The 20,332-nt window shown below is 34.7% G+C and overlaps 3 protein-coding genes across 4 annotated transcripts; 1 reads left to right on the plus strand and 2 right to left on the minus strand.

Moving 5' to 3' along the window:
* Nucleotides 1-251: 251 nt before the first annotated feature.
* On the minus strand, nt 252-6,206 carry LOC114181535 (cell division cycle 5-like protein). Of its 2 annotated transcripts, none has more exons than XM_028068010.1 (5): nt 6,094-6,206; nt 4,942-5,129; nt 2,850-4,565; nt 1,726-2,007; nt 252-1,310 (listed from the first exon to the last, which is right to left on the minus strand). In XM_028068010.1, the coding sequence occupies exons 2-5, from the start codon at nt 5,116-5,118 to the stop codon at nt 576-578; spliced, it is 2,910 nt and encodes a 969-aa protein (XP_027923811.1). In that variant the 5' UTR covers nt 5,119-5,129; nt 6,094-6,206; the 3' UTR covers nt 252-575. The 2 variants fall into 2 exon arrangements, with proteins under 2 accessions (XP_027923811.1, XP_027923812.1); XM_028068011.1 differs by having other exon boundaries at nt 4,942-5,132; nt 6,094-6,204.
* A 7,944-nt stretch (nt 6,207-14,150) lies between these two features.
* On the plus strand, nt 14,151-14,960 carry LOC114180756 (protein MAIN-LIKE 1-like). Its single transcript, XM_028067050.1, has 2 exons — nt 14,151-14,640; nt 14,776-14,960. Exons 1-2 carry the CDS (start codon nt 14,151-14,153, stop codon nt 14,958-14,960), a joined length of 675 nt encoding a protein of 224 aa, XP_027922851.1.
* A 2,539-nt stretch (nt 14,961-17,499) lies between these two features.
* LOC114181433 (peroxidase 12-like) lies at nt 17,500-19,037 on the minus strand. Its single transcript, XM_028067885.1, has 3 exons — nt 18,732-19,037; nt 18,443-18,634; nt 17,500-18,341 (listed from the first exon to the last, which is right to left on the minus strand). The coding sequence occupies exons 1-3, from the start codon at nt 18,987-18,989 to the stop codon at nt 17,730-17,732; spliced, it is 1,062 nt and encodes a 353-aa protein (XP_027923686.1). The 5' UTR covers nt 18,990-19,037; the 3' UTR covers nt 17,500-17,729.
* Between the last annotated feature and the right edge of the window lie 1,295 nt (nt 19,038-20,332).

Genomic DNA, 20,332 nt, shown 5'->3' on the forward strand with positions numbered 1-20,332 from the left:
ATACCTTCGATAAGCAGACAGGAAGTTCATGTGGTATAGAGTTGGGGAAAGGAAAAGAGTATGTAGGATCAATTGGCATATACATTTTAGTGCATAGACCAATTGGCAGGGAACTGCATAGTATGTGGGGAATATGAATGTTTGCTACCATACCATATACATTTCAATTCATATTTTAAGTTATATATATGATTATTGTTACCTACATATACCAATGAAAAATTTAACGGTACACAGTTTCCAACAGGAACTAGCTCTAAGGTCTAATTCATTGATATAAAATCCTTTATCATTCTTATAAAAAGTGCCGACATCCACTAAAAAGGGGACAAATATTGAAAGACAACAAAAAAAAGGGAGAGAAAATATCTCAATGCTCATAGTTTAATGTGTAATCATAAAATGTTCCAAACTTCAACTAGGAATGGATATCTTCATAAGCCTTCCAAAAAAGTAGCAAGACTCACTCTCCATGCAATCTATTCCGTTAAACATCCACTGGAATCTGAACTGAGAAACTACCCACCCTAATGTCTCTCCCTTTTAACTTTCAGAACAGCTACAAAGTGTCCAGCCTAATCTGTCTCCTCCGTAACAGCATTGGTTTCTTCCATGCTGCTCTCACGTGTGTTTACAGCATTCGCAACTACATCTTCATTGGGGCTATTTATTTCCATTGGAGCACCGACTTCTGACATGTTCTCCCCATTGCCAGTATAACCATCAGCAGGGCTACTACCTTCCACTTTTTCAACAACATTCTCGGCAGCTGGTGAAGCATTTGCTAATTTAACATCACTGTCATGTATTGTATGAATTTTATCAGAATCCACATTCATGTCATGGCTGGGGCTAGAAGTCGACTGGTCTTGCACGACCTCTACTTGCTGGTCAGCAGTTCCATCATGTGATGACTCAACTGTTATTGCTTGAGCATTTCCATCATCTGCCGAGTGAGGTACAACACTCCCTGTATCATGTACATCAGTTTCATTGACCTTGGTCTCATTGGCCTCAGCATGAGCATTGTTTGCTTCAATTTCTTTTTGCTGCTCTGCTTTTAATCTGCATTGGTTCATGACATTTTGCATCTTCTCCAGCTCTTCAATTAGACTCCCGTACCTGTTTTGCAAAGTTTTTTCAAGTTCCTTTTGCTTCTGTACTTCACTCCACAAATTGTTTATCCTGTGCGATGCTGCTAACTGCTCCTGCTTTTGTAAAGCTTTAAAGCATTCTAACTCGGTTGCAGCTATATCCATCTGCTTGAAAGTGGCCTCAATTTGCGGCCAGATACTTTTCTTTGCTCTCATCTGAAAAATGCAATAGCCAAATTAAAATATATACAAGATTGAGTATGCAAAACACTCAGGTAACATGTATCAAGAACTACATAAAAAAAACACTTATTTTGTCCAATAGAAAAACCAAAGCACAGAATCCTGCTTTCTTCGTGTTCTTTCCCAATTCCCACCATTGTGAAACGTAGGAGTATTCCACTAACGAGTTGATTTCCAACTATCGTTATGAAACAACACTTTTCAGTTTGGCTTATTTATGGGCAAAACACAAATGAGAAATTTAAAAACTAACTTTTCAGAGGGCATTAAAACCATAAAGATTCTCAAAAAATTGGTGATACAATTAATACAAGCTTTGAAAGCAAAACACGAAACTACATGTTTAATGTAGCAACTCGGCAAGAAACAGAAATGTAGCATCACATACCTCGTAGCCTTGTGTGATAACAGTCACCTTCTTCTCAAGCCGCACCATCTTCTCCTTATCATCGTCCAATTTGTTTCTCACATTCTCAAATTCATTTTGCAAAGCAGCTAGCTTTTCCATGTTCCCAGCAACACTGGAGAGACCATATGCATTACGGGTAGGAAAGTACATAAGATCATTGAGGCAGGTTCGATGTGCATCAATAAATTCATCAAGGGACTCATTTTCATGTCCCATTGCGGCACAAAGATACTGGACTTCTTCCTTTATCAACTTATCAGCCTACCATAAATAAACACAAAGCAAAATAAATACTTTCTCCAATATGATATCATAATCATAATTACAGAGGAGCATGAAATTAACAGCTCATTAGAAATAGCCAAGGATTTATCAAAATAAACACAATATGCATTACATAATAAATTAATCGCAGTGCCAATTGTGGTAAAATGCAAGGGCAGAAGTTGGACAATTACATATGACTCAATGAATCTGATCTGACAATATCTGAAAACATGAATAAAAGTTCAGACAAAAAAGCATTCAATCAAACTTAATTAAAGGAAGGATTGTAACAAAAATGTGAGCACTTAAGATCCAGTTCACAAGCTCTTTTCTTATACAATGACATTGAAGAATAAAAAAAGAATACATTTACACAATTTTTTGAATATAATATATACAACAATCGTGTGGAATACTGAGTTTCAAAATATTCACTGAGATTTCATAGTATTATGTTTTCAAATACTATACCTTCTTCTAAATCATTACCAACTCAGTAATAACTATCATAATAAGAAGAATTAAGACATATGAACTGATCAAAATGAAAATTAAAAAAGTGATGGAACAATCAGATCTAAAGTATTTCTATTTCATTAGTCAGTGGAATATATTGGGAGGTTCATGATGGAAGGGGAAACATAATTAAAAAATTGAGTAATAACACAAAAGTCGTTATAGTCTCTGAATCTTAATAAGAAATGAGGTATTTCCAACACAGAAGTCAAGTCTTGTCCGTAGTAAAGAGTGTAAGTTGACCAAATTACTTCCTATCAACTGAAGAAAATGAGATGTCATCAAAAAGGAAAAGGAAAAAGAAACAAGTAAGGACATACATCTTTCATTTCATCTTCCTCAAAATCTTCTATCACAGGGACAGCAGACACATCCGCAGATCGCTTGACTCCTTTCTTTTTCTCCCTATTCACTTTATCATCAAGCGGATACTTAGCATTGTCATGTTCCAGTAAAGTTAGAAGTTCCTTTCGAATCATCTCATCAGCTTGCTCAATAGACGTTGGTGGAACAAAGGAACTCTTGTCCCCATCAGTTCTAATCAAGGAATTTCTTATAAGCTCCAATGAAGCAGCAGGGGGCCTAGGAAGTTCCCGTTGAAGGACCTTTGATCGTTTTCTAAGTAATGCCTGCTGTCTTGCCTCTTCTTCCGCTTTTTCTCTAGCTATCCTGTCAGACATATCCTCTTCAATCTTCTCCTCAGGCTCTTCAGCATCTTCTGAGACTGGTTCCATCACTATTTGGTACTCATTCTTGGGTTGTGGAAGGCTTCCTAAACCAGAACGCAGACTTCTTCTCATATCAGCCTGCCTCTGCAGCTCACGTTTAGTGCTGTCATGCATATTCATGTCCTCATTAATACGTAGCTCATCCCTCAAAGGAGTTCCCTTTGGTGTCATGCTAAAAGAAAAACCATCTCTTGTAGGTGTCATACCAATTCTTGGAGTGAGGCCTGCACCTCCAGGAGTTGAAGAAGGGGTCAGCATTGGATTAGGAGTCTGAATGTCCTTTTTCTTAGGAGTGACACCAGAAAAATCTGAAGGATGCAATTCTGGATTCTCTCCTCCCAACAATGGTGTTTGAGACTCCCTCAACCTGGCAAGATTTTCAGCTTCCATCATAATAGCATCTCCTTTACCAGATGGTGTTCTCTGAGGGGTTCGCAAAGGAGTCACTCCTTGACCAGGTGTCTGTGCATAATTAGCCAGAAGAGCACGCGTAGCACCACTACCTTCAGCAAGTTCCTGACTCCCTGCAAGGTCACTAGCATAACCCAACTTAGCAATTTCATCCAATTCCTGATCAGATATCTGGGGTGGTGGAAGCATCAATTTTGACCTCTTTCTTACTGTTTCTGGATCATTCAATTTGTTGGCATGTAATATGGCAGATGGGGCATCTTGCCTTTGTGCAATTTTATTTTTTGCAATGTCCTGCTTCCTTAATTGTGCCTCAATATCAACCCTCCTTTTCCCTTCAAGTTCTTCAATTGTAGTAGGGAACTTAGGCTGTTCCACTGGTCTATCTTCATCTGCAACATCAAAAAACCCTGGAGGAGGTCTTTTCTCAAATGGAATTTCTGCATTGTAGTCTATTCCTTTCCTTTTTCTCTTCCGCTGCCTGATATCAATTCCAGCCGCCTTCAATTCCCTCTTCTTTTGTAGGGAAGCAAGCCTCCTCGCTTCCTCAAGCTGTTTCTCCCTAGCTTTCCTTTTTGCTTTCTTTCCCTTTGTGTTGGCCAACCGGGCACGTGCTTCAGAAAGCATCTCCTTTTCATCTTCATCCATATCAACAGGATCAGGTCGTGCAGGTTTTGACTCGGGGTTTGGATCAATCTCACCAGGACGCAATTTTCGAGGATCATCACCAGGCTCATAGTTCTCATCTTTTACACAGGCTGCATCAAGGAGCTTCTCATACCGCTCAAGACACTGGGAAGGTGTACGACCTACAATTGGAGCAATTGTTCTCCACTGAGTGGGCATGAGCTTAGCAAGATGAAGTAATTTCTCATCCTCTTCTCTAGTCCACTCAGTCTACAAACAAAAGCATCAATTTGAAAAAATCACTCATTAGCAAAAAGCCACACAAAAGCATCAAAGTGAAAAAATCACTCCTTATTGCAAAAAGCCAGATAGTAAAAACTAAAAAGTGGAAGACAAAAGCTGTAGATGGAAAAAATCAATTCAAAAGAGGTTGTAACTAACAACATAATGGAAAATTAGTAGGATGTAGGTTTCACCACATATAAACAAGCTTAAAAGAGTAAGAGTAATACTACTGAGCAAAATATTACGATCTCTACTCATTTTTTAAAGAGTAACAAAAAAGGATAAACTTGAATCAAACTTCTCCCTAAACAAAGGGTATAATATACAACAAAGAAGTAGGAAATTGAGATGAGAGAGGTACCTTCTTTATGGAGGGATCAAGCCACTCGTACCAGCGAGCTTTGCATTGCTTGGCAGATTTGCGAACAAGAAGCGAAGAGATTCGAGCCCACTGGTTCTTACCATATTTCATAACAGCCGCTTTCAGGATTTCATCTTCGGTGTTTTTCCAAACACCGCCCTTTATCATGATCCTCATCTTTGCTTCAACTACTGACAATATAATCTATGAGTATAATTTGTACACTACATTATGCAATCTAAAATCTGTAACATTCATAAAGTCCAATCTTATCCCCAATTAATAAATCATCCCAGTAGAAACAAAAGTGGTCACAAATCGGAAAGGTAAGTAAACAAGATAAGCACTCTTAGTCCCCCCTTCCTAGAATCTCTTTATGTTTTCTTCACCAAAGTTCCCCATTGACAGAAATTTTGTAATTTCATAAAGAGAAATACAAAATGTTTGGTTTTCATGAATCTAACCATGTGGAAAAATGACGGAATAGTATCAGGATGTGATTGAGTGACAGGATAGGTTTGGTTAGCATCTTTTAGAAAAATCAATATTCATCCTATATGAATAAAGTATTCTGAACCACAAGTTCTAAACCTGGGTTTTCTGTGAAATTCAATCATCTATTCAGAACTCCCCTAGTGGCATTTGTTCTCAATTTAAAAAGCATTTGCACGGCTAGACTAGAACTGAAACAATATAATATTCGTAATGAATCAAATTAAATGTTATTCAACTTTCATAGCTCAAAGCATACCTCATGATGTTGAGGTCCATGACTACTCTAACCAACAAATTAGAAGGATAAGTTATAGATTTATTCCGTTACAAGCAGAGTGACATGTTGGCTGGGGAAGCAAGACGATTTCATGAAAAAACACCTATTTTGCTAACTCAAATAACTTCTTTTCCCACCAGAATGGAATACCACACAAAGAAAAGGTTTTCATGTCAAAACAGAAAAGGATGCAGTATTGCATCCCATTACAGCATAGTGTTAACAAGAAATAAATCGAAATTGCAACTTGAAACAAAAATGAAATGACAAAATGAAACCCTAGATCCATGAAATCAATGAAATCAGAGAACGAAATAAACACCGAAAGACAAAATAACGTATCAAAAACTAAACCTAAACCGCAGAGATGAGATACGAACCTGGTATGAACCACTTGGGTTAGACAGCGTCGCGCGCGCAAGAGAGAGACGAGTGAGAGAAGCAGTGTAAGAGCGTGAGCAAGGGTTGTCACCCGAGAAAGAAGAGATTTTCAAATTCTTTATGTTTTGATAAATAATAAATTTCAAATGCTAATATTTTAATTATTTAAAATAAATTCTGAAGTTTTTATCCTCTTACAGAATTTTAGATACACCAAATAAACGTCTAAATAATAAAATACCCAATCTAATGAGTTTTATTATATACATGATATTTTAAGTGATGGTTGCATTTATGTAAAAAAAAAAAAAAAAAAACTGATTAAACATTTGATTTTCATTTTTCTCCAAGGATATTTCCATATAAAATAATAAATAAGAATGTATATTCATAAAAAAAATTAACAATTGCAAAATTATACCTTGTTTAAAATAAAAGTTATGCCACTTTATTATACAACATAGTTGAATTCAAATAATTTTATATGAAATTATGATTAATGAAAAATAACATTAAACCATTTAATTTTTCAAATATTTTGTATCATAATGCTTATAAGATATTAAAAAAATAGATGATAAGGCGTAAAGAATAACTCAAACGATATTATTACATCCTATCCTATATAGAGAAAGTTGTGTCCGAGTATAATTTTTGTGAAATCATTACTCTATTCTTTTATATTTTTTTTTAATAGAAGAAAAAAAAACTTTTTCTCTAAATTTTCATGTAATTTCTTTCTAATTTCATTCCTTCTCTCTTAATTTGATCATCTCAAGAAGTAATCATTTCAACTTGGTTAAATTTCTATTGAATTTTTATTGTTTAAATATTTTACATTAGATTCCTTGTTTAAATAAAAAATTACTTGAGAGCAAGAAATTATAGATAAAGAATGTATTTTATAGTATCTTAAAAAAATTATTTAGATGTAAAATGACTTGGTAATATCTTAATTTCTATGCAAGGACTATATTTTCTTTTAACACAATTTTATATTTTGTTTGAAGATAATTTGAATTTAAAATTAAATGAGAATCTTATTTGATTCAAAAGAGAAAAGTACAAAAATGCACAATGGAATAGAAGATAAGTTAACAGTTTAATTTGATGTCAAACAGTGAGATAACAAACATACACACTAAATTAGAAGAGAAAGAAATAACAGATAATGAATGTTGTGCAAAATTAATAGATCACTGGAATTTGTGAGATTTATAACAAATTTATATGACTTATAGAGACTTTAGTAATTAGCATGTGAAAAGAGTTCTATGAATCTATGAGGACTTAATATTTGTGTATGTAACAATCACAAAGGTTATAAATCCTTTCTGCATGGTAATAATGTTAATATTATTATTATTAGTATTATTATTATTAATATTATTATTGATATAAAAAAATAAAATGATGGAATAAATCTAGACAGGTATTATCTCTCCTCTATAGCAATTTACTAATCTTTGAAAACAAATCTTCAAGAAGCTGAAAATGGGTGGTAGTAAATCAAATAGAATCAACTAAAATTAAACTAACAACAATCGTTTCAATAAATCCTAAAATATTTGTGTCGGTAAAAATGAAAACAGGATAAGCAATAAAAAAAAAAAAACTAGTGAAGAATAGAGAAAAAAGAAAAAAAAATACATAGTAGGGATGTTTTGAGACTTTTTATCCAAATTGGGTACATTCTCTATGCCAGTTAAGATAAACAAAAATATTTATTTTATTTATTAATTTATAATTATGTATGTTCAGTAAAGTGTTCTAACTTCATTTTATCTATTTACTTAATTATTTATATTTATATCTAATATGTTAATTCTTTATTTATATTTGTATTAATTAAAATTTTAAATAATCAAAAATAATTTATATAATCAAATGAATATACTATAAATATTATATTATATTATATATATATAACTATTTATATATGTAATATTATGTAAATCTTTATAAATAAATCTATATTTATATATATATATATATATATATAAAGTTAATAAATAATTTAAGTAAATATATTTTATAAAATATAATTATAAATAACGAATTTAAATTAAATGTAAATTAGTTTGAAGTTAAAGATTTTATCGATTTAATTGAAAAAAAATTAGGCAAGATGAAATCATTTTGTACAAATATGATGAAATCTTCACTGGTGCAGTTTTACGTTTTTACATCGTCTTATAGGTCTCGGTTATTGAGAAACTGAAGCCTATAAGGACGCAATGACATTTTTGAAACTTTTTGAATTTTTCTGTCTTGGATTTTTGACATTTTTGACATCAACCAACTGAAGCCTATAAGGGCTTTTATCCTTCAGTTGTAAGTCAACTGAAGCCTATGATTCATCAGAATTCAAAATTTTTCAAAATTGTCACTGTTAATAGAGCCTTTTGCCTCGGGTGTAGTAGGAAGCAATATCGAATTTAGGTATCACTTATTAATTGAACCGGGGCCATATGCCCTATTTAGGTTCCCAAATTCGCGACTTCGCACTGTTCATCTTCGTCCTTGCACGAAAACTCTACACGCGGTGGAGGCGTTCTCGTCTTCGTTTTCTCGTGCAGTGGTATTTCGTTTGTCATTGGTAGAGGAGGCGTGCTTGCACCTCGGGGCAAAGGTGTTATTTGGTGGTCACTCTCTTCCTTTGTTTGCGATGGTGATGGCGGCATTCATGCTAGCTCCCGATCTGGTTGGGTTTGCGAGAGTTGTGGTGTTGTCTGCGTCACAATAGTGGGGTTGCCAGCGACGGTGGCTTGCAGTTCTGCTTCAAACGGCGATGGAGGTGTTGGATCTGTAGATCTCTTGGCTCTATTAGTTCATGGTGGTTTGTCGTCGTCGCATCCAGACCGTACAGTGGTAGGACGCCATGGGTCTGAGCGTCACGGTGGCTTGCTTATTCAATGTTGGTGAAGGTCTGGTCACGGCAGCGTTGCCGACGATCTCGATGGCGAGGACGAGCGCAGAAGTGCCAATGGTGGCGCGAGCGAAGTCGTAGAACTTAAGCATGGAGTAGATCCAAACATTTTGGGAGAGAGTGTTGAGAAAAGAAGTACCCATATGGCTTCGGGTCCTTAGAGAACCGAGGCAGAAAAGTACCCCTATGGCTTCGGTTGACACCTGAGGCCAAAAGCCACTCCTTTTTGCCTCGTCCCAATATGCCTCAATTTTGGAACCGGGGCAGAATATCAAAAATAACTGGGGTCAAAAGCCCTTACTGCACTGGTGCTCCTTTATCAATGCCTAATGTCCTCTCATTACTAAAATTAGTTTATTTGTCTTCCTTAGATAAAAATAAAAACAAAAGAAAAAGGAAAATTTATATATGTTATTTTATTTCATATTAATTATATATATGATATCTACTCTCACATCTTTTTGTTTTTGTTTCTTTCTATCCCTAAAAATGATAAAATAAATAAACATGCATATAATATACATTATATCATACGAGAATAAATGGTCTTGTCATTATCACTTTCACCATGTCCACTCACAAGAACCCATTATACTCCATGTTGTCGGACTAGTCTATCTAAGATCGAAAATGATATTTTGACTATTATTTTTTACTACTTTTGACACTCCTTACGTGTCACAATAGTTATAACTTTCAGTTCCATTTTTCCATTTTTCTTTCTTATGCTCGCACATGTACATCTGGAGGCAAAACAATTTCGTGTTTCATAGAGAAAAGCCAAAACATTTCGTCTTTGACGGGAGTGAAAAGCGGGGTGTCTTGTTGGTGTTCTCCATAGCATTGGTTTGGATTGTGAGTATGGTTGTGTGTAGTTGCATTGAAGATTCATCTTCTAGCTTCGTAAAGTTTAAACCTTTGGTAGAGAGAGTCGCAACTTCAACGAATAGAGAAGCAGGGCCTGAGGTTAGAGTTATCAACGACAATCGGTGGTTTATCCGTACGCTTTGTTCTTTGATCCGTTCTTGCAATCGCCCACGATTCGTGTTGGATTCCTTCGCATTGTCCATTGTCGACGACATTCGATGGTTGTTTAGTGTGCCAGTGTGTTCGTTCACCGATTCAAGCATAGGTTATTCGTGTTTTGCCTTTTTCTTGTTTCAAAAATTTTTAGGCATTCGTGCATGTATGCTTAGATTGTTGGGCAATGGTTTCATGTGTGTGTGTGTGTGTTGTAGGGTGTAATATTTGGTTGTTTGGCAATTGTTTGAATGCTTATGAAATGAAAATCATGAAATGGTTTGACTGGTATCCCAAAAAAAGGGAGCAACGTTTGTCACATAGATGAAGGAATCCTAGTGCAATTAAGTATAATCTTCAGTCTCTAAGGAACTTTGATTGCAAAATCCAGGAGTAACAAAAACATAGAAAAAGGAAATGTATGTTAGAACAATTAACTATAAAATAATGTCTTGTCCTAAAACTAGTTTATATAAGATCATTTTAACAATTATGTCATGAACAGATTCACAAAAAAGTAACATCAACGGTCTCAACTATAATTTGGTATTTTTGCATAAATATAAAAGCAAAGTGTAATGTCATTGTCATCTTTTTTTTTGTGATTGCAGGCTTACTAATGAGTGGTCCAATAGGCTAGAAATAACCTTCTATTTACCACGTAGAGCTTTCAATTGTGGATATAAAATGCTTTAAAACAACTATTCAAAATTTGTATCACCGTCTTACAAAATTACCTTGTAAGTATCCTTTTTTCAAGTCATTTCAAATTACTACCCCCTATTTATTTTACTATAGGAGGTCTCTTCTTGTGTCAATTGTGGACACACACTACCTCCACAATGTTGTAGGAGACACACAAAAATAAGAAAAAGAGATAAGATGAAGTGTGAAATCAATTAATACTATTAAGGGACTGACTAATTGAAATGCAAAGATAGTCCTATGATTTTTTGAAATTCAAGTGTTGAAAAATGGTAAGAAAATATATATTAAAAACAAAGGCAAAATAACATTAAACTAGGTTCCTAATAAACTATTGCACTCATTTATTAACCCAATGATTTTCAACAAACAAGAATTTCATTATCAGGGCTTTGAACACTGCAACCTAATACAATATTTATGTTAAAGATATCCACCATCAAAATAAGCGCATTTGAAAAATAAACTCTCAGTATTCAATAAATAACTTTTATTTGCCAAAATGAGAATGCAAACGTTGGACATTTACACTAAAAACTGCATGACAAAAACATATAGGAATAAAGGGTTACCCTTTTCTTCTTGCTTTTGATGGAAGAACCTCACATTCTTCATGATGACGGTTTTATAGTATGGGTTTAGGACGTGGATGGTGATTATGGTGAACGGTATGAGTTTCCGATGAGGACAATCACTACAAAAAAAGTAATTTTTACTAGCCATTATTTTATGGCGGTAAAATAAATTGTTAGAATTTTTTTTACTTTCTGTTAGTTTTATATACTCGTCACAAATGCTTTATATTATTTTATGTCATATAATTAGTTTTAAGATATGAAAACGTCGAATGAGAAAAAATCGTGTTACAAAGCTATTCTCTAGGATAAGGCAATTGGGATCAATGTACTTGATTTAGGGTTCCATCTAATATGAACGCAGATTAGTGTTTTAATGGCTTCACCAGCGTGGTTGCTTCAGGAGGCGAAGCACTATCCCAAGAAACGTCTCTTCCTATGAATTTTTCCACCACTAATTTCGCTCATGCAACTCCTTTTACCGGTAAACTTACTCCACCTTTATGCTTTTTAATTATTGAATGTTATTTCTGTTGAGTCAATTCGAGCAACGACTCACTCAAATTTCAGTGATTTTATTTTCTCGGTAAAGTTCAAAAACCCTTACTGTGATTTCCTCTTTCTGACTCAGACAAATTGGGATGTGTAATTGAAGCATTTGATGGAGAGGAACGAAAATTACAGTTCAGAAGAGGAATGCATGGAGAAATACAGGCATAGAGGGTACCATGTCATTCAAATCGTCAATGCTTTCAACATGGTTGTTACGTCTTGCAGTCAAAAGCTCGGTTAGGACGCTCTCATTTCAGTGCCTCCATTTTTCAATTTTGTTCCTTTAGTTTCCATCTTATAATTGCCCACATTATGCTTTTTTTTTTATGTTTTTGGACTTCGATCACTCACTAGGTTGAATTGTTAGTTCCTCGTTTTTTGAAAACTCCAATTGCTTCCCTGTTTCTTGTTACTATTTTTGTGTTCCAGTTTCTTGTTTTAGTTGCGCAGGAGGGGTGGGAAATGACAAGAGATTTTATAGAACCTTGAACGCAAGGAGCGAGCTAAATGTAAATTATGTGACACTATTTGTTAGGAGTCCCACGTTGAGCGACTCTTATAGCAACAATAACTTTTTGCTAAACATTAAGCATTAAGCTGCAAATATTGTACTATTTCTATCTGCAAGTTATTGGTATTACTTTTGGTCTTTATTCTTGTCTTGATATGTTCAAACTTTGTTACTAACGTGTTTAGAAATGTAGGTTAGAAAATGGTTCAAAAATGTGCCTTACTAGGCACTTCAAGCCATAAGGGTAAGCAATTACATTAATCTTTTTGCTCTGTACCTTTTTAGTTTATGACTAACATTGTTTGTCTTTTTTTTCTTTCTCTGATTCATAGCTTTTATGAAACTATGTGGTATGTCTCCTTTGAATTATCATCATCCCATCCCATGTAGACATCTTTTAGTATTGATATATTTATAATCAATTGGTGAATAAGATTTATAATAACTAGGTCAAATCATAGTCAGTTAGGAATAAGATATTGAATAGGAGGTATGATGAAGATATGTGTCTATATGATGGCACTCCTGAAGCCAGGGATGCTACCTTTTCGCATTGGCGTGTATAAAAATGTTTGAGAATAAAAAAAAGTAATATACATTACTAGAGAATAAAAATGTTTAGACAAAATATTTGAAATGATTTCATTTATTGAAAAGCCAATAAATAATTATTGAATGATTGAGAGCAACTAATTAGTAAACAATGATTATGTGAAAGTTAAAGGTAAGCGAATTTTCTTTCATCTTCGGCTTTCCCTTCCTTTTCAATTTTTTTCAATAATGTAATCACGATTTATCCCTCCCTCACATATTTTTTTTATAGTGTTAATAAATTGTTATGTCATAAATCATGTTACAGTGGTAAAAAGTGTCGTAGCAACATAACGTATTCTTCTACTTGTGTTGTGCACGAACGCAAGGTTTTTCTACATAAGTAGGTCATTTGAAATGGGTGTGCATGCAATAATTTATTTGTCATGCAGAAACCTTTAATTATTGAACTGAAACCGTAATCAATGCCAACGACTTGCTTTAATGAAGTCGCTAACCATGACCACGGTTTTAATTCATCATAAATGGAAACCAGTGTGCGTGAGGATGACTTTGTTTGGCAGTTAATGGAAACTGGTCCACCAAAGGACGACTTTGGTTTCGTATTAAATAGAAACCGGTCCTGGTGATGATGGTTTTGCAAGGAAACCGGTTCAGGTGATAACAATTTTACTGTTGTGTAGCACGTGGTTTTGTTTGCTTCTACTGAGACATTGGCCACTTTACTGCTTCACTTTCACGGGTTTCTTTGAAATAGTTGATTGCAAAGATTCCTCCTATTACCTATGTCATACACAGTATTCAATTTGCATGCAATAGTCTAATAACTTGGCAGTTTTTCAAGCATTATTTGAATGCTTTCAGAACCTCATTCATTGTGAATTTGAATGCATGATACAATAATTGAGTGAGTGTAGTTGGACACCGGCCATTGCAAAGATTCACGTTAATATCATTAGGCCATTCTACACATTTTGCTCTCACTTTACTTGGGTTGCTTCATTGTACACTGAACTTCTAGAAACACTTCTTCACCTACTTTGTTGCTACTATTTTCAAGGTTTGCATTTTTTTTAAAGTTTTATTTTACGCATCAGATTTTAGTCAATAATTTTGATCTTTATAATTAATATTTTCGTCTTACTCTAATTTCCTCTCATCCATTTTTAAATTTTTTTAAGCATGGCAAACAACCGACGCCTACCCCCGAATATGTCACTACTCTGCCTTCAGCATGAACATATTACGAAGGACTTATGGGAAGGCAATGAACGAGTTCTTAGACCCAGACGAGCTGGAGTCTGGATTCTAAACAACCAAGACTTAATCAATTTGCCTGTGAAATATTTAATTGAACAGGCTGGATTTGGACATGCCTTGTATATTCCAGACATGGATGTCAACCACCTTCTAATCACTTCCTTATTAGAAAGGTGGATGATAGAAACTCACACATTCCACTTTCCACATGGAGAAACCACTATGACCTTAGAGGATGTGGTAGTCCTCCTTGGCCTATCGATAGATGGAGATGTGGTCACTGGTCCCACCATGGTGGAAGACATATTCTCGACCTTCCCTGAACATCTAGGGGTAATTCCACCACCGACGGTGATAAGAGGAAACTCAATTAGAGTTTCTTGGCTAAATAGTACTTTCCAACAACTTCCACAGTATGTAAACAACAATGTTATTGCTCAATGTGTGAGAGCGTACATACTAATATTGATTGGAAGCATTTTAATGCCAGACATGTTTACCGCTAAGGTACATGTGATGTATCTACTTAAGCTAACTGACTTGAATGTAGTCAATAATTATAGTTGATGGTTTGTAGTTTTGGCCTGTCTATATCGTGGCCTAGATCATGGCATTCACCTAAGCCAAGAAAATATTGGTGGATGCATGATTTTGTTACAATGTTGGGCTTGGGAGAGGATGACTTCTATAGCTCCACAACTTGAGCCTTTAAGTGATGAGGAAGTGGTTGATGGGGATGGTTTCCCCGTATACAGAAGGTAAAAGCTAATTTTTAACTTAATTAATTTATTTTCTTCTACTTGCCTTGTAATTTAACTTACTTGAAATTGATGCACTTTTTAAATGGATGAACCAAGCGCATCGGACAAATGTTGGTTCCAATTCAGTTAGTGAATTTCACTTGAGATTTGATAAAATTCGTAAAAGACAAGTAATAATTAAGTTAATTGAAAGATTTTTTTTTAATTTGAAACTAATGTCGACAAATTCGTTTCAGTTCTTGTGGAGGCCTTACATTCAAAATGAAGTTAGTCGGTTGATTATGGTTGACATCCCTCTAGTGGCTAGAGCAATAGTCCCTATAGTTTGCTTCACTACGACAGTCGAAATCCATCAGGCGGATAGGGTCACGAATCAATTTGGTTTAAGACAAAACATCTTGCCTGACCCGATTAACCTAGATCAAGTCCACAAGGATGGAGTGGGAGAAATGAAAGAGATTGGGTGGTACATCATCACCAGTACATTGCAATTTGGAATGACCGACAAAATTGGGTCATTCAAGGTACACCGTTTAGCGGAAACGGTCATTTGCGTGATAAAACACCCTACATGCAGTGGTACACAAACCATATTATCCGCTATATATCTCCAAATATTCAATCTTCTAACGATGAGGTCAGTTTTACTACAATGTTGTACATCTGTTTATCATGCGTACTTATTCATGGCAATGGCCTTGCTATTTATTTTATAGTATGATATGTCACAAGAACCTTCCCAACATGCTTCACACCTACATTGGCCATGTCGAGTCTTTTCCAGATTTTATACGTCATCCCCAATAATTTTTTGGACACTCGTCTATGGATCACGGTCAAATATTTGGACATTCACACCTTCAGTTTGGCAACCTATCAAACACCCAATTCCAACATGTCCCTTCCTCGTACAGTTTCTTCCTGCATCAGTCAGGTTATGGTGTTGGTCCATCACAGATGTTTGGCACTTCAACCATGACACCACCATCTGCCTATTATCTAGGAGCTTCATCATCAATGTCATTCTATCCTTCGCCAATGTCTTCTCAAACCCCCCAAACAACGGTTCACCATCCCTAATTTTCTCAAAGTCATCAACATGAAGATGATGATCATGATGAACCACACTAACAACAACCACCAGCACAACCAACCAGACTCAGAAGACGACCTCCATGTGGAACTGGAGGACACAAACGATTTTCTACTAACTTAATTGTTGTATTTTAATTATTAATCAATGTTAAAATATATTAATGTTTTTTTTATTCCATTAATTTGTTTTTACTATTTATTCTTCCAATAAGTTTAAACTAAAAAATAATCAAAATTCATTGATTAAGAAAAAAAACTGAAAAGTGAAATTGTCATGTATGATGACGATTTCACTTTTTCCTAACACACAAATTGTCCTTTCTAAGGATGACATTGCCTTTTTAAAAAAAAAAGAAACCAGTTGGGTGGAGGACGACTTCACCTGTAATGTCGTCCTTCACCCTAACGACTTAATCCTATTTGGCAAAAAAAAATGAACAAACCCATATTTACAAATTTGATTCAAAAAGACCTTGAAATACAAAAAAAAAACCCACTAATTATAATTTTTTATTCATAATAGTAACTATTTTAGTAACTAATAATTTTTTTACTTTGTAAATTGGTATCTAAATTAGTCATTATAATAATTAATAACTTTTGATTACTAAAATTGGTTACTAATTAAATATTTTGTTATAGTAATCATGAATGCGAACGACTTCTTCATAAGTTTTGAAAAAGGTGAAGTATATTCTTAACAACTTCTTTGTATTCATAATGAATTGAACTCGTTATGCATCCTACCAACTTCAGTTTTGTTGAGAAAAGGTTTCATTGATATTTGCAAAGAAGCTTCGTAGATCAGAAGCAATGAACGAGCTGCATCGTATGTTTACTAAACGTCTCAGGTTGCAACTGCATCTTCAATAGCATTACTACTCCCCCATATCAAAATCAAGGCCACAACCTTAGCATCACGTGTAGAGCTCTATACATATGAGTTTGATGGAGAATGAAGTGTATTGATTTGTATTAAAAACTCTGATGAAAGAGTAAACTATGTTTGATTAATAAGAACAATGTGTTTTATTAACTTTTATAGGAGTATGGTACATATTCATTGTTGCAAAACAGTTGATGTCTGATATATCAACAACAATAATCCACATCTATATATATTAAAAAAATAATCAATTGATATAAACAAAATTCAACAAACTGAAGTCGTTATAAGATCCCTAACGACTTCGGTTCATTACCAATTCTAATGGAGTCCAAATTTTTTACTTATTTATTTGGTATTGTCTTTTGTCTGAACATTAAAAATATACTATGTTAGTACTTTAAATATCTTTTTAATATATTTTAACATGTTAAAATTAATAGTAATCAGTGTATTATGAATGTACAATAAAAAAATAATAAAAAAAATAGTAAAGAATCCAAATTCTAATAAAGACGACTTTATTGTTTAAAATTTATGAAAAAGTTACCTTCATACATTTTAGAAATCATTCACGCTCGGTACGAATTGATCTTTGCAGTATAAATTTTTGGTCAACTAACACATTTTTGTAAGAACATGTTTCATAACATAACGGTAAAAAAACCGATTTGCATTGAAACAATAAAAAGAAAGGAGAAGATAGAAGAAAATAAAAGCATCATCCACATTTTATTACACAATCCAACGTAACCTCGGAGAACTCAAAACACGAGAAGAACACGTTTCTCAAATGGCCTCCGCCAGCTCCACCAGTTCCTCCGCCACAGCCTCCACCGAACTCTTCTTATTGGCGACGAAGCACCTGTCGCGAATCTCCCCTTTCCCCTGACGGCTGGTGATGACGTCGATCTGGCTCACCTTCACAAAAGCGTCCGCGAAACTATCGAAGAACTCTTTCCGGTTGGAGGCGAAGAGGTTCACAATCTCCTTCGTCTGGGGGTGGCTGGCGAGGTCCTGGTCCGAGGTGAACACACCCTGCCGGTTCAGCAGGTTGATGTAGTACATGTTGTCGAACGTGGTCGGGGTGCGCGCGTCCAGGTTCACGGTGTTCGAGGACTGGGGCGTGGGACACGTTGCCACCAGCTTGTTCTTGAAGTCCGGGTCGATGGGTGGGTCAGATTCGATGGTTCTGTTGACCAGAGAGGAGCAGTGAGCCCTCCCGTAGGTGTGGGCGCCGGAGAGGGCGACAACGTCGGTGGCGTCGAAGTCTCGCTTGCCGAACACTTCCAATAGCTGTTGGGTTCTGAAGAACGGCGGCGGGAGGTTGTTGGGTCCGTCTAGATCGAACGTGAGGCTGTCTTTCCTTCCCAGTGGCACATCGAAATCTGGGCCTCCCATCTGTACCCAATCAAAAAGCAACAAAAATGAACAAAACAGAAGAAGAAACAGAGAAGAATGAAAATGCAATAAGAAACAGCGAATGAAATGAAAGAAATTACTTGGCGAACAGCTTCACGTGCTGCAACAACGAGGATGTCGGAACATGAAACAACTGGTAGACACCGCTTGTAAATGACACGTCGAAGTTCTTCAATGGCTAGAAGAGCCTCTTGCCTTATACCAACGTTAGCAGGGTGACTCTTCTCATCATTTCCATCTGGTGCATTCAACAATATGGAGGCGTCACAACCCTGGTTCACTCCAAATTCAACCATCAATTCAATACATTTATCATACACAAATCGATTTCTTTATCAAATATTTGATGAAACTTTATGAAAATCTTACATTGGCAAAGCAATCATGGAAGAAGAGTCGAAGTATGCCAGGAGCTAATCCACTGTTCTTCTTGAACGCTTTCTCCAAATTATTCCTAATAATCCATTCAAGAGTGGGACATTCTAAAGGAAAATAGTAATTCCACGATAGTCCAGGGACAAGGGGGGGTCTTTTTTCCAATGTCCTAGAAGAGACTAGGGTTTCAGAAGCAAATAAAAGGGAAGAAATGAAGAGCAATGAGTGAAACAAAGAACAAACCCTACCCATGTTTGTGTGATTTGATAACTAACTATGAGTGAGTTGAGTTGAGATATTATAAGCAGAAGTTGAAGTTATTTATAGAGTGATCAAGTATATAAGTATATACTTACTTAGAGTTGTTTCCCACCCACTAGTAGTTCACGTAATATTTAAAACGTGGTTTTTTTTTTTTGAGATTTGAAATTTGCATAAATTGTCAAAAGAAGACAGCGGTGAGAATAACAATAAAAATGAAAATAAAAATAAAAACTCGTTTCACGAGTGAGTACATTGCACGTGGAAAGAAAAATTAAAAAAAACATTATGAGAGACCAAACAGAAGGCGCATGGAAAGTTAAAAAGACATCCATGAAGAGACAGTTTTAGTTATACCTAATTATAATTGTCCTGTCCATACACTTCAGAAAAAAATTATAATTATGCTAATAAAGTTCTTGTGGTTAAACTTGAAAAAAAAAAATACTACAACCTAATTTTTCAAAAAGCATATGCTAAATACTTATTTATATTATATAACGTAATATGTTCTCTTTGCAATGCATTTGCAAACACAAAAATCAAAGAGAAAGTTACATATATTGTACACCAAGTAAATTATTATAATTATTGCTTCTTTCAATAATAATCGATAATTTTATTTATGCAAGAAGTGTATATCAAATTAAAACTTATGTAGGTTGTGAGAAATGAACTATATATAAAAAACGTTAATTATATTATATAAATAATTCAAATTAAAAGATAAATAAACATAATTATTTTAAGTTGTTAATTATACGAAGACCACAAACTAACTTTTAATTATAATAATTTATATACTGCTTAAATTTATACTTTTTTTAATTTCTTATAATAAAAAATGTAGTTGTGAATTCCCTTCGAATAAATGATTTTGTAGTACGTACATTAAAACGCTACTTATTTAATAGGGTACGGATGATCTTCATTTAAAATGATTTCGGCTTAGAATTAATTAGTCCATAAAAAATAATATTTTAAGCCATGGTTGGTTTCCTTGATCTGAGCTAATATGAAATACTTAAGTAACAATATCTTTAGCCATGCTTCAGCAATAAAAAAGTGTTAGCCGTGTGGTACAATGATCTTCGAAGAATAATTATTGACTAATATGAAATACTTAAGTAACAACTTCTTCTTTTTAGATGTGATGATTATACACACCAGTGCAGTTTTGATTTTTTAACTCGTGTTATAGGTTTTGGTTATCACTTAACCAAAGCATAAAATTGTATGATGACATTTTTGCAATTTTTTTCAAGTTTTATGTCTCGGTTCAACATATGTCCAAAGCAAAAGATGTCTTTCTGCTTCGGTTCTAAGAAAATCAG

Source organism: Vigna unguiculata, chromosome 4 (genome assembly GCF_004118075.2).
Source record: "Vigna unguiculata cultivar IT97K-499-35 chromosome 4, ASM411807v1, whole genome shotgun sequence".
NCBI classification, from domain to species: domain Eukaryota; kingdom Viridiplantae; phylum Streptophyta; class Magnoliopsida; order Fabales; family Fabaceae; genus Vigna; species Vigna unguiculata.

Excerpts from the sequence above, each read along its gene's own strand:
- LOC114181535 (XM_028068010.1), bottom strand. The coding sequence starts at position 5,118 with ATGAGGATCATGATAAAGGGCGGTGTTTGGAAAAACACCGAAGATGAA. Across the intron at positions 2,008-2,849 it reads AGGAAGATGAAATGAAAGAT|GCTGATAAGTTGATAAAGGA; the intron begins GTATGTCCTTAC and ends TATTTATGGTAG. Across the intron at positions 1,311-1,725 it reads TTATCACACAAGGCTACGAG|ATGAGAGCAAAGAAAAGTAT; the intron begins GTATGTGATGCT and ends TGCATTTTTCAG.
- LOC114180756 (XM_028067050.1), top strand. The coding sequence starts at position 14,151 with ATGTCACTACTCTGCCTTCAGCATGAACATATTACGAAGGACTTATGG. Across the intron at positions 14,641-14,775 it reads CAACAATGTTATTGCTCAAT|TTTTGGCCTGTCTATATCGT; the intron begins GTGTGAGAGCGT and ends GATGGTTTGTAG.
- LOC114181433 (XM_028067885.1), bottom strand. The coding sequence starts at position 18,989 with ATGGGTAGGGTTTGTTCTTTGTTTCACTCATTGCTCTTCATTTCTTCC. Across the intron at positions 18,635-18,731 it reads TCCATGATTGCTTTGCCAAT|GGTTGTGACGCCTCCATATT; the intron begins GTAAGATTTTCA and ends GGAGTGAACCAG. Across the intron at positions 18,342-18,442 it reads CACGTGAAGCTGTTCGCCAA|ATGGGAGGCCCAGATTTCGA; the intron begins GTAATTTCTTTC and ends GATTGGGTACAG.